Source organism: Danio aesculapii, chromosome 22 (assembly GCF_903798145.1).
Source record: "Danio aesculapii chromosome 22, fDanAes4.1, whole genome shotgun sequence".
NCBI lineage: Eukaryota > Metazoa > Chordata > Actinopteri > Cypriniformes > Danionidae > Danio > Danio aesculapii.
In genome coordinates, this window is record NC_079456.1 from 34,674,067 (window position 1) to 34,688,842 (window position 14,776).

At 37.0% G+C, this 14,776-nt stretch overlaps 1 protein-coding gene across 4 annotated transcripts in view; it reads left to right on the forward strand.

The window, feature by feature from the left end:
- atp11b (ATPase phospholipid transporting 11B (putative)) overlaps nt 1-14,776 on the forward strand; it is a 96,615-nt gene that overhangs the window by 68,615 nt on the left and 13,224 nt on the right. The window contains exons 29-30 of one of the 4 annotated variants that reach the window (XM_056448088.1): nt 6,229-6,314; nt 10,412-10,539. The exons of 1 other annotated variant lie outside the window; for it this stretch is intronic. In XM_056448088.1, coding sequence (XP_056304063.1) covers nt 6,229-6,314; nt 10,412-10,493 — 168 coding nt within the window. In that variant the 3' untranslated portion in view covers nt 10,494-10,539. The remainder of the gene's footprint in view (nt 1-6,228; nt 6,315-10,411; nt 10,540-14,776) is intronic. 2 more of the 4 variants (XM_056448087.1, XM_056448085.1) reach the window with 2 other exon arrangements.

Here is a 14,776-nt window from a genome sequence, read left to right on the forward strand (position 1 = left end):
TGTGATCGTTACAAATTTAGGATTAATCTGCAAGCCTAATCTGCGGGTCACGTTTGTTCTGAACCATGGGTTGTGATCCATACGAATCATGGATCAACCGTGATCATTACACCTGTAATGTTTTAAGATACTAGTATTGATCTTAAAGTGCAATAGACAACAGCAGTTTGTTCTGTAAACAAATTATTTCTTAATGGGGCTAATGATATCGAATGGTTTAAAAAAAGGTTAAAAACTACTTAATTCTGCTAATAATACGGGGTCTCGGCAGGGTCTTACAAAGACCTCAAGTGTCTTATATTTTAAAAACATTTATGGCCTTAAAAGTTCTTAAATTTGCTGAAATATTGGTTTGTAGGTCTTCATTAATCATTTTAAACTGGTTTTAATTGTTTACGTCTACATAAAGCTACTCAATAAGGTCACCACCCAGCCAATCTCCAACAATCCATCTCAATAAAGTCTCTATTTATAGCTCTATTTACAATAGGTTTTAATTATCTTCCTTACAATAACATTCTCCATGTATTTATAGACCGTAAATGGTGGGTACACTGACCTAGACATGAGACAAGTACATTTAGTTTATTATAATTCTTAAAGCTTGTCAGTCTTTTTTTTTTAAGAAAATCTACTGTAAGTTGAAAAAAAAAGCATGTATACAACTATGGTTTACTTGTTTTGACACATTATTTAAAATATGTGGCAACGAAATAACTCATTTTAATGTAACCCTGTATAAGTCTGAAATTTCATTCATAATGTTCTTAAAAAGGTCTTAAATCTGACTTTGTGAAAACCGAAAAACCCAGAATTATGTACTGTATTTTTCAGGTAATAAGCAGGGCTAGACAGAACCCTAACCTTAACCCTATTAAGTAATTGTATGCAAAATCTGCAGATTTATCTGGAATGATTTTGAGAGTATAGTAACTAAAAACTTAGTTTAAAAATAATAAATAACTTTTATAACCTGTTAAACATCACTTGAGAAATGTTTGGAAAAGAATCAAAGCTTTACAGGAAGGGGCGAATAATTTTGCCCTCAACTGTATGCAAATGTGCTATATTTATGCTTACAGATGATGCAATAATAAAGCATGTGGCTGCATGAATTCTCACGCACATTCACAAACTCGCTCTGGCATAACGCACATCATCAGACCGCAGCTTTCACTGCAACATTAATAACATAATGCAGAAGGCACACTCGTTATTTCTGGACTCTGAATGTGAGATGTCATCTGGTTGAATAATGAGAATATATACAGGCATGGATAAAATGGTTGCTACACATCTATTGATGAAAGAAAACTGACCTGGTCACTGAAGTCACTTGAAACCGGAAAGAAAAGTAACGATAAATCAAAAATGACTGATAACAAACCCCTAAGAGTCAGATTTTGTGTTTGAATTGTGGTTTAAAAATTAAAAAAGGCTTGCTAATGAAACAGGCCTCGACAAAATTTACATTTACCAACAGTTTTGTCCAGATCTTTATAATACTTATATATAATAGTTTGTGTAATGGCGTGTACACACCAGACGCAGTTGAAGCATCAAGCACGAGTGATTTACATGTAAAGTCAATGCAAAGATGCGAATAGACATCTTGTGTTGCGATACGCGCGAATGAGGCGGCGCAAATGACACGATTCGTGTGAATGAAACCATGTGAATTGAGCATTTACGTGTTTGATTCGTGAATCACTTTAACTTTAGCTTGCTCTTGTTTGGGGTATGATTATGACGTAGCGCTTGTTGTTGGTGTCATGAGGGGAAATCCTCCTGCTGACACCAGACAGCAGCTCAACAAACTGGGCTCGGCTCAGTCTGAAGCACCGCTGAAAGCCTCTATCATCCAGGTACAGTTTCTGGAGGAGTTGATGAACTCAGAGCTGATGCACCTCTGAAAAGTTATAGTGGATTCAGACATGGCGCCGAACGAATCTATGCTGTTTTTCAGCCTTCCTAAATCACATGCTAGCCAAACTGCGTTTAGCAATGTAACTAGTCACCGGGCAGACAGAAGCCATGATGCGAATTCATGTCTGTTGTGAAGTGAATTGCATGTGAATGAAGCGAATTTGACATGCGAATGAAATGAGTACTCAAAATGTTCAGGCGTCTATTTGTGCATGACGCGTCTGGAGTGAACACTTAAACAGTTGAAGTCAAAATTATTAGCCCCCCTTTGAAAATCTTTAAATATTTCCCAAATGATGTTTAACAGAGCAAGGAAATTTTCACAGTATGTCTGATAATATTTTTTCTTCTGGAGAAAGTCTTATTTGTTTTATTTCGGCTAGAATAAAAGCAGTTTTACATTTTTTTTATGAACCATTTTAAGGTCAAAATTATTAGCTTCTTTAAGCTATATTTTTTACATAGTCTACAGAACAAACCATCTTTTTACAATACCCTAACCTGCCTAGTTAACCTAATTAACCTAGTTAAGCTGTATAGAAGTGTCTTGGAAAAAATATATTTTCTGACAGGTTTTTAAAGTTTCTCATATAAGTGGCAGCATTAATAATTGACATTTAAATAATCCAGTTCCAGTGATGTATTATTGATGATTCGACATCAGCAAAAGACATTTCCTTTCAAATATAAACTGTATTTTTTCAGGTAATAATCGGGGCTAGACAGAACCCTAACCCTAACCTTATTAAGTAATAGTACAAAATCTGTGGATTTATCAGGATGATGATTTTAAGAGTATAGTTACTAAATACTTTTTAAAAAATAAATACTTTTAAGGTTACTTGTAGGTTTACAATGCAAATCCAAAAAGAACCACTTGTTTGGTAAACAAAGCAAGTCTCTCATAAAATAAAGCTACTAAAAGACAAACAATTTATGTTTATGCGTTTAGCAGATGTTTACAGACATAACCCATTAAAACGTTTGCATGTTATTCAATAAAATCACTGAAATCAATATACAAACTGAAGTTATATATATATAACTTCATATATATTTATATATTCATATATATATATATATATATATATATATATATATATATATATATATATATATATATATATATATATTTACACAAAATCACAGGAGTAGATAAGTAGATTGAATGATGGACTCACAATTATTTTAGATTTCTGCACGCACAGATTCTGTTTTGACTCATTGTGTGGATTAATGGCACATTTGAGTACCGAGTTGGTGAAAATCTGTTGTGAATGGTTAGTAAAAACACCCCCCCCCCCCCCCCCACCCCCCCCCCCCCCCCCCCCACCACCACCACCACATCAATAATAATAATGCTTTAATCTAAACTTTATTATAGACATACACATGGTCCAAAAACACACAAACAATGAAAAGACAAAACATAAAATGCATAATAGCACAAAATAAACTTCTACATATTTACATGATGGAGTCAAAGCTGATATAACTTATTACTAATAATTAAAACATAATACATTTAGTTTTGGTTCACTTAGCATTAACTCTGTCATTTTTTTGTCCAAAAATAAAAGAATAAATGTAAAACCTTAATGAAATCGCTTCATTAACATACATGTTGTGGCAAAACTTACTGAATGTGTTAGTTTGTTTAGATGAGAACTTGTGTAAATGTGTAATGGAGTCAACATGTTTCTATAAAACATGTCGCTGCGTTTGGAAAATTGAAGTTGGTGAACTTTGATTTTGCACAGAAGATTGAAGATCAAAACGTGTGCATTTTAATCTGTGCTATTTTAAATATGGAGCAACAATTCGCTTTATCGATATGGCATCATCTTGTTTGGTCCTGAGCCTCTTCACAGCACCGTCTGACAGAATTTCACATGCTCTGTTATCGCAGCTTTATTTGGTGCAGAGCTTCATAAGAGTTCTCTTTAATCAAACCAGAGGTGCCGAACATGAATAAAACCATCTAAAGTCATCGAAATGAGCCAACAACAGGATATGACATCAGAGGTTCAACCACAGAAAGGACAGAATGTTCGGCCATGCCTTTTTACACCTTAAAAAAATCAATCTAAAGCTGAACCAGCACTAAATATAACGTAACTGTCATTTTTGAAGCAAAAAAAGCTATAAAGATGACGTTACTGTATACATGAACACAGCTAAATGAACACAATTGTTGTAATCTTAAGAAAAAATCAGAGGAAAGTCACATTTTTAAAAATGTATTACATAAATAATGTAAAACATGATTAAAGTGTAAACTTCACCAACATTCTATGCTTACAGTGCGTTCAGAGAGCACTCGTAGTACAGGTGGCAGGTGTGCCAAGCTTGTGGCATCATATTCAGAAAGACTTGAGGCTGTAATTTCTGCCAAAGATGCATCAACAAAGTACTTTCCGGATGCACTCTATATATCATTAATATATAAATGTGCAGATATTCTTCTCACTCCACAACAAATCCTACATGATTAACAGCATTCAGAACTAGATATTAAAGTTTGAGGACAAACTTTATGGTGGCTTGAAAAGCCGAGTCTAAAAGTTTGAAGTCGTTTTAAAGTGTAAATAACTGAAGCAGTTTTTATGAAGTTTGAAACAGTCGGCATAGATAAGTACATATATGTTAGCATTTTCTAGGTTGTTGCTAGGCGGTTGCTAAAGTATTCTGAGTGGTTGCTAGGCAGTTGCTAACATAAATTAACATGATTCTAGCATTAATTAGCATGTTACTAGCATGTTTCTAGCATGAATTAGCATGTTACTAGCATGATTCTAGCATGAATTAGCATGTTTCTAGCATAATTCTAGCATGAATTAGCATGTTACTAGCATGATTCTAGCACGAATTAGCATGTTATTAGCATGATCCTAGCATGAATTAGCATGTTACTAGCATGATTCTAGCACGAATTGTCATGTTTTTAGCATGATTCTAGCATGAATTAGCATGTAACTAGCATGACTAGCATGTCACTATCGTGTTGCTAGCACCTTTCTAACAAGATTAGCATGTCAGTAGGATGTTAAAACTGTTAGCATGTGTTAGAATAGCTAGTCACAGTCTCTGGGACAGTTGCTAGGGTGCTGAAATTGGTTGCTAGGGAGTGGCTAGTAAGTTTAAAGGAAATCAGTGATTGGCTGCTGGCTAGACTGAGTTAAATGAGTCCAGTTAGAAGTCTGTAGGACAGTCTGATGCAGAGTTATGAGCTCACAAAGTTTGACCCAATGTTAAGTCAATGGGACTTTTGGGATTTTTCTGGGTCGTTTTTCAGGAAACCCAAAGTCGGATCAGTTAGAAAAGATATAGCAACCCGAGTCAGACCAGTTTGAAGGTTTGACGAAAGTTTGAAGTATGTAGCTTGAAAGGCCTAGGAGGAGATACACTTAGAAATTAGTCTCAGAAGAATAAGAAGAAGAAGAAGAAGTTTTGATAGATAACAGTATGCTGGCTTTTCAAACCACCATAACAAGAAATAAATAAATCATGAAAAATCTAAATAAAAGCCAACAAAAATAGTAATGCTTTTGTTTAGTACACTACCTGATGAAAGTCTTGTCGCCTATCCAAGTTTTAGGAACAGCAAATAATACCTTGACTTTTAGTTGATCATTTGGTATCAGAAGTGGCTCATATGAAAGGCAAAGGCCTCTAGATTACGCTTATTTTACCACAATAAAATATGATCAGGCCTTGATTTTGAATGATTTCATTAGGACAGTAAGGTCTGACTTTGCTTGAACAAAAGTCTTGTCACTGAACAGAAATAATGTCCAGTATAGAATATATTTATATTATAAATAATATAAATTATATTATATATTTAGATTATGCTTATTTGACCACAATAAAATATGATCATGATATGATCACTTTTAAAATGTCCGCTACGCCCCTGGTTGAGGCACAGGTCACCTCTAACACACACTGAATTAAAAATGCGCATAATCGTTCATCATTAGGCATTATTTAATGCGATATTATAAAATGTACATATAAATATGTGTGTGGAAACACAGCTTGTGTTTGTCAGTGTGTGTGTGTCTGGCGTTTCGTGGTCTCTGCTGCAGTACAGGTCTGTGGCGTCAGCATCTCTGTCCTGCGGATGACACCCGATACTTTAAGATCTCTCTCTGCTTCTGCTGCTTGTTTCCTGTTTCCTGTCTGTGTCATTTCTGAATGTGTGTGGCTAGAGCTCTGTAGCTTGTATGTGTGTGTGTATTACTTCACATGTGACTCTTTCTCCTCTTTCCTGCTCCTCTGTGTGTGTGTGTTCTGTAGATGTACACCAACCGCGTGGCTATAGGTGACGACTTCATCGCGCTTCAGCCTCTGTCCCGAGCCAAGAATCAGCTGGGCAAGATTAGGTAGAGTAGGAGAGACACTCTCACACTGCATGCGGTGGACGAAACTAACAAGATAACCCAGAGAGATAAACCACACACGCGGGTTTAACTGCTCACCCTGCATGCCAAACCTGTTTACCTGCTTTAAGTGCATGACTCTGAAGGTCAGAAATGAAGATGTTTGAAGACGCCTCCTCGTGCTGCATGGGCTTCAGCTCACAGCCCCATCAGATGCTTTATTAAAAAGTGTTATCCGGATCGCATGCTCCCTAAATGATTGTTTCTATAGTCTATCAACGAGCACAGGAAGTGATCTCCAGTCCAACACACTGCAGGAAGTCAGTAAAACTCTGAATTTGACTTCTGAGATGATTAGCTTTGTTCCAAAACTCAGTGATCTGCCTTTCTGCTCGGGTCATGTATTAATAAAACACTGTAGATGTGCCTGTAGAAGATATCTATATATATATGATATATATATCACACTATTATTGTTATTACGGTAATAGTATGTGCATTATTGTTGTCATGATACTGGAATTCGGTACCAATCGGTAGGCCCACACGGAATCTGTGCGCAGAATTCTGCAGATTTTCAGCCCATCATTAATACTGTTTATTTACTTGAGTAAATGTGTGTAAATCTATATTTATTCAGTTTATAAATTAACTACAGTAATATTATTGACTAATATAAAAATGTTCATCTGATTTATGTACAATACAGTTTGTACAGTAATATTTTCTGTCTTTTAGTAGAGATATTATATGAGAGACTTGCTTTGTTTACCAAATAAAGTGGATCTAATTGGATTTGCATTGTAAACATTAAATAAAAGTTAAAAAGAGATTATTTTTTATTTGACATATTAATGTTTTAGTTATGATACTACCGAACATACCTGCCAACATTTAAATCATAAAATCCGGGGGATTTTACTTGAAGGTGCGCGTAGTGAAGAGCAGGGGGTGGGGGAAGGGTGCTGGGGGGCAGGGTGCGCGCGAACTGAAGAGCGGGGGTGAAGGTGCGCGCGAACTGGGAAGCAGGTATGAAGATGGTTGCGCGGTTGGTTCGGAGCGCATTGGGACTGAACCAAAAAAGCTGAGGAGCGGGGGAGGGGGGATGAGGGTTGAGGGGTGGATTTCCGGGAGTTTTCCGGGAGACAGAGCAATACGGGAGATGAGTCTGAAATACGGGAGACTCTCGTGAAAAACTAGAGTGTTGGCAGGTATGCTACCGAAATGGTTCCATAGAAATGTACCAAAATTCTTCGCAGAAATAGCAGAAAATGTCCACAGATTCCTTCTGGGCCTACCAATCGGTACTTAAATGTATTAAAAAAACGTCCATTTCCCGTTAACATTTGAGCTCGTTCTTAAACACCGCTGATTTGCCTTTGTGTTCATGTGCTCAACAGAAATGACTGTGATTGGCCGTGAAGGTCATCAGTTCACCAAACTCACCGCTGTTTACTGAGTGTAACCACAAGTACAGGGAAGAGTGTTTTAAAGCTGCAAAGATCAGCTGGTTTGTCTATAAGCTGACATACAAGTGATCTGCTGATGAATCGCGGCTTTAAAGCCCTCCAGTGTCCCTGTATCTGTGGTTACACTCAGTAAACAGTGGTGAGTTCGTTGAACTGATGACATTTACGGGCAATCGCGGTCATTTCTGTTGAGCATGTGAACACAATGGCAAGTCAGCGGTTGTTTAAGAAGATGAGCTGGTCTGTTTATAAGCTGACCTACAAGCGATCCGCTGATGCATACAAGTGATCTGCTGATGAATCGCGGCTTTAAAGCCCTCCAGTGTCCCTGTATCTGTGGTTACACTCAGTAAACAGTGGTGAGTTCGTTGAACTGATGACATTTACGGGCAATCACAGTCATTTCTGTTGAGCACATGAACACAAATCAGCTGTGTTTAAGAAGATCAACTGGTCTGTTCATAAGCTGACATACAAGTGATCTGCTAATGAATTGCGGCTTTAAAACACTCCAGTGTCCCTGTATCTGTGGTACACTCAGTAAACAGCGGGGAGTTCGGTGAACTGATGACCTTCACGGCCAATCACGGTAATTTCTGTTGAGCATGTGAACACAATGGCAAGTCAGCGGTGTTTAAGAACGCGCTCAACAGCGCTCAAATGTTAGCAGGAAATGGACGTTTTTTTAAATTTCGATTGCTATCTAATTCCAGTATTGTAACAACACTAATATGCAATATATGTATCGCAGACGTGTAATAAACGACACTTATTTTATGCATTGTATATCTAAATTTGACCAATCAGGTGGAGTCGTACTATCTTTAGCCCCGCCTCCACAGTAGTTGCTGTTCTTGATTAGGGTTAGGAGCGGCCCAAATGTGAACCCAGAGCTGAAAATAAAAACACTAATGGGCGGAGTCGAGATGAGAGAGGAAAATGACAACAGCCAATCAGAGGTTTTCACTTACTCATCGCGATTTAAAGACTAAATGTTTGCACCTTGACTCAGTTTTTTTAGTCTGAGTTAGAACTTATTAGATCTGGAAAATATCGTTTAGCTTTTTATTTTAATATCATTACATAAATAAATGATCTAAAAGCATAACTAATAAAAAAATATGATGTTCTATGGTTAGATATATAGTTATCACAATACTCAACAACTATACTGAACATGTTTCCAGTATCCTGCAGCTTTAATTTCAAAGAACGTTTTGTGTCAGCACGTCTTAAACGAACCACATTTTTTCCAACACAAATACGCAGGAATTGACCGATTGGAAACCTGTTGGGAAACAAATCTTCTAAAAATGGCATACAAATGGCAGCTCTGTTGTGTGTTCTTACGTCAAACATTGTGACCAATTTATAAAGCACTTTTTTTAGGGAACAACATGTGTTCACCAACGTGCTGTACAGATAGGAGTTCAATAAAATCGAGAAAAAAAATGTCATTATGAAATATGATACGATAGAATAAAAACAGTGAATAAAATAAGAAAATATGTCATTTAAAAATGTAAATGTAATGTGTATTTATATATAGTACTAAAATATAAAATAACTCTCGGATGCTATGCAATACAGAACATTTAAGTTGGACTTAAAAGCATGTTAATAGCATGTAAAGGCAGAAAGAGTGAAAAAAATAAAAATAAAATATATATATATATATATATATATATATATACATAGATACATACATAGATACATACATACATACATACATATATACATACATATACATACATACATACATACACACACATACATACATATATACATATACATACATACATACATATACATACATATACATACATACATATATACATATATACATGCATACATATATACATGCATACATGCATACATGCATACATACATACATACATATATACATACATACATACATACATGTAGACCGCAGTTACAGAATTAGTAAACAGAAAATAAATGAAGTAAATAAATAGTATATTAATAATTTAATGTTTGATCATGTTGCCTTTGCCTTATAGCTTTTGTATGTAAAGATGCTTGAGTATGTGTATTTATACACCAAAAATATTCTGGCTTCCACACAATTCCTTCAAGTTGTCCGAACACAAATTAAGTTAACTATTTTTTTTTACAAATATAAGTGGATTGAACATAAAACAATTAAGTTGTCCTCCAAAACACTCAAGAATTGTGTTGATTAAGCTCATTTTAAACTTTAAACATTAGTTTGAACAAACAGCTCAATCTTTTTTGCGTGTATAATTATTCATTAATATTATTATCATCATTATGTGTTTATTCATCTACTCTAATTTTCACTATTGTCTTTTTGTTTTAATGTCAAGCCTACCTTGGGCTACCAAATTAGCAAGTCTGCTATAACACTCGATTGTCCCCCCTCCCGCACAGTGTTATATTAAATGTAATACTTGGCAAACACACGAAAGCATTAGTGATGCTTCCTAAATCTTCCCCCTTCCCTACACAACATGATGAGGAGAGCAGCTCACTAGCATTTGGAACAAAGCTTCTTCAGTTCTGGCAGTGGATGTGGGGCAGTTTCATGCTCGTTCACCTCTTCTGTTGTCATCCGTCCGGGAGACTCACCGCGCTGTTTTGTCCTTCCAGATGGAAGCGGATAAGGTTTCAGTCAGCTCAGAATATGACACTGCTGAAATCGGGAGCAGAGGGGAGGACAATCGGCCACTGATCGCTGCTTTTCCTCCGCCTCTGGTGCAGCCCTACCCATCCCCTAGGTAGTGCTTAACCCCGTCTATTGTATGTGTTTACAGTATGTGACCAACATCACCCTGAACCATTCTGTCATGGGACACTCGCTCTCTCCTCGTGATGTGGCACTTAACACTGGCATGAGGCTTAGATTCTAACATCCATCCGCTGGAAACTTCTAATCTCTGCCTGAAGTGCCTTCGTTTATGCATGTCGTCTTATGTCAGGATGTCAGATTCAGACTACACACTCTTATCAACCCAATTTTTGGCACGATCTGATTGGAACTCATTCACAGCTTTTAAACTACCCTGTGATAAATCAAATCTCCGCTTACATTAGTCATGCGTACTTAATATATTGAGTTAATCCTTGTATAACTAAACTAAATAATTAGCTGAAACCTAAATAACTTAAAATACAAGGGCGGCATGGTGGCTCAGTGGTTAGCACTGTCACCTCACTGAATGAAGGTCGCTGGTTCGAGTGGCAGCTGGGTCAGTTGGCATTTCTGTGTGGAGTTTGCATGTTCTCCCTGGGTTGGCGTGGGTTTCCTCCGGGTGCTCCGGTTTCCCCCACAGTCCAAACACATGCGCTATAGGGGAATTGATAAACTAAATTGACCGTAGTGTATGAGTGTGTATGGGTGTTTCCAGTGACGGACTTAGGCATGGGCAATATAGGCGATCGCTAGGCCCACACGGAATTTGCGCGCGCAATTCTGTTTATTTACTTGTGTAAATGTGTGTAAATTAATATTTATTCAGTTTGTAATATAATTATTACAGTAACATTATTGACTAATATGAAAATATTCCTCTGATTTATTTACTATATAGTTTGTACAGTAATATAGTAGATATATTATATAGAAGACTTGCTTTGTTTACCAAATAAATAGCAGAAATAGCAAAAAATGTCAGTAGATTCCGTCTGGCCCTAGCGATCGCCAAGGGCGGCATCTTGTTGAGGGTGGCACGGGGAGACAAAAGAGCAAAAGAAAAGGGGAAAAAAACGTGGCCAGTAAAAATCCTACGTGCCTCAGTATCCTTTGAGATATGATTTATTTTATGCAAGTGTAATAATCCCAAGAGTGGTAGGCTAATCCCAGAATAAAGACGTTAGGGGCCCGTCACATTTGGCACAAGTTTGTTTTTCTGTATGTGCAACAAAAACAATGCTAGTGAAAGCAAACTGACGCATGCGCTCAGACAGCCATTCCCGCGCGCCTCACACACACGCTGGTCCTGATCAGAATCCCAGTTGTTAACATGCACGCTGCTCATGCTCATGCTCATACTTGGACACGAGGTGTCAGCACGCAGCGAGTTTTGCTAGTTGACAAAAGTTTCTATAATATGATGATGATCTTATTTTGACTAAGCATGGCTGTGAAACAGAAAGTAGAGGTAAAGAGTCAGGGAAGTAAGACTACATTAATTCTCGGCCTTGAGTCGAGTGAACAGATAATTCTATAAATTATCTTGGGGGGGGGGGTATATGGGGTGGTTCGCCCAGGGTGCTATTTAAGATAGAACCGCCACTACCAGTACTGGGTTGCGGCTGAAAGGGCATCCGCTGTGTAAAACGTATGCTGGAATAGTTGGCGGTTCATTCCGCTGTGGCGACCCCTGATAAATAAGGGACTAAGGCCCAATCCCAATTCTACCCCTTCACCTTACCCCTTCAAACGAAGATTTTTCAGGACTACACTCGAAACCAAGGGGTAAGAAAATTTCCCAGAATACACCAGCCACAGCTGCACCCGGAAATAAGGAGATCCACAAATTAGTGTTTTTTTGTCATTATTATGATTTTTTTTACGGACAAGCACATGTTTGAATATATTCATAACCGCGTTCGTGTTTTACTGTCATGCCTTAAAATACACTAAAATAAAAACCGCTAAATTTCACAATCTATAATCCCTAATAATAACTCCTGTACAGCAGTCCCACAACATTCTGACACTCGATGACACTGGAATACCCTGTCAGAAAAGCCTAGTGTCTGAGAATGAGCTTATTTACAGTGTCTGCTATAATATTAATGTTATTTTCATGTGTTTACATGGATGAATATGGCCACAGTGTAAATACACAGTATTACGATCTTATCGTCACATTAGATCATTATGATAACACGATAAATGCCTTCAGAGATTTCCTGAAGATAAATACCAACAAATAACACAACTGGAATAACTACAGCAGTCGCCATCGTCTGATCTCATATGAAGCAAGAAATCGTGATGACATCTGATGACGTGTGCAGGTGCTGTAGTGCCGTCCCAATTCTTAGGGGTCAATTTTGAAGCCCTTTCCCTTCACACTCGGTTTTAAGGGCCAAGAGGAAGGGGTAGGAGTACAAAAATAGAATTGAGATTGGGCCTAAGCCAAAGGAGAATGAATGAATGACCATATAAACATTTGTTATGAACTAACCCTTTAAAGAGAGCAGGCAGTGACTGATCTTCTGACCTTATACATGACATGGTGAAAATTAAGGAGTCAGAATGTCATTTATGACACAGTGACTATTGTGTAGTCTGAAGCCGGCATCATCTTTATTTTCATTCCCCACAATCGACTCCCTCATTGTTACGTTGTTGTGTTTGTTTTTAATGTCGCCTTATTTTTCAAGCAAGCACTTGTTATTGTTTCGTTAGCAATATCAGTCATTTATTTAAATGCCTTTTGTTGTTGTTGTGGTCATATGTGAAAGGTTACTGACAGCCGCAGTACATGACTTTTAGTAATGCTAGGTAATGTATAATGGCCTGTTTTTGTCATGCCCTGCAGGCGAATATGATCGTCAATCCACTCGTAATTAATTATTGATAATTATTCAAGGAAATCCACAACTGCATTGAACAAATTATTGTGGTTACAGCAGTTAAAGGCACAATATGTAGGAGTTCATTCATTAAAATATACAACAACCACTAGAACAGTGTTATACAGTTGAAGTCAGAATTATTAGCCCCCCTGTATACTTCTTTCCCCAGTAAATAAAATTTGACTAGATATATAGTATTCAGCTTAAAGTGACATTTAAAGGCTTAATGAGGTTAATATTGCTTAAAGGGGCTAATAATAGAGCTTAAAATGGTTTAAAGCAATTAAAAACTTTTATTCTAGCCAAAATAAAACACAATAAAACTAGACTTTCTCCAGAAGAAAAAATATCTGACATATCTGATTATTTCCACATGTAAAAAGACCATATTTTTAATTTATATAGTAATTAATACAATTGTGTTTATTTGATTGGTCTGTTTGGAAGCAGATATCCCAGATCAGGTATGATAATAAGCGTTTAATATTTACTCATCCGTCAACATGATTTCTGCAGGAGTCCTGTTGTTTGATGAAGACCACAACTCCCATGATTCCACACTCAGTCAACGCCCCCATCAAACTGTACATTTGTTTGTTGTTAATATGCGCCCTCTAGTGGCCAAAATACATATTGTGCCTTTAAACTAGTTGTCACAAAGTATTTGTTAATGGAAGTCATGATGATTCAGAGAATCTGCCAATTCTGATCATTTCCACATGTAAAACGATCATATTTTTTTATTTAAATATTAATTAATGCGAAAGTGTTGGTTTTGATTGGTCTGTTTGGAGGCAGATATCTCAGATCAGGTATGTATTTTCACAAACCACCTTCTGATTCACTTTAATCCTCTCAGGTCTACAGATAATGCATGAGTAAAGGTGATTTATTAATAGTTAGCACATTTATTAGTGACCGAGATGAACTGACCGGAGCCTCGATGTTCATTTATAGCTTACTTGTACCCTTTGGCCTGTGCTGGACAGCTTCTGCTTTTGATTAGAGCTGCGTTTCTCTGTTTACAGTCACAGGGGAGAGTCATGCTGCATTTAATCTTTCCGCAACTTCCTGCTAATATTGATTTTTTTTAGTAGAACAGCCAAGGTCCACATAGTAATAGCTGAAATTTTAACCTTGCTCACAGGTTAACAAGAAACGTCAAGAAAACACTGACTGTATTTCTAGCCAAGGCTGAATGTGGGGGAGATTACTGTACTTGGCTGTCATTACAGTTCACGATATATGTGTGGATGCTGGCAGGTCAAGTATCAAATAAACATCTTTTTTTTTTTGTAGATGCTACTGTAGAGCTGCACAATATATTATTTCAGCATAGACATGTGCACATACGCTATCATTACATCGCAATATCTTCAGTAGCTTACTGTTCGAGATGCATGTAGTCAAGTAACAGATATTGAA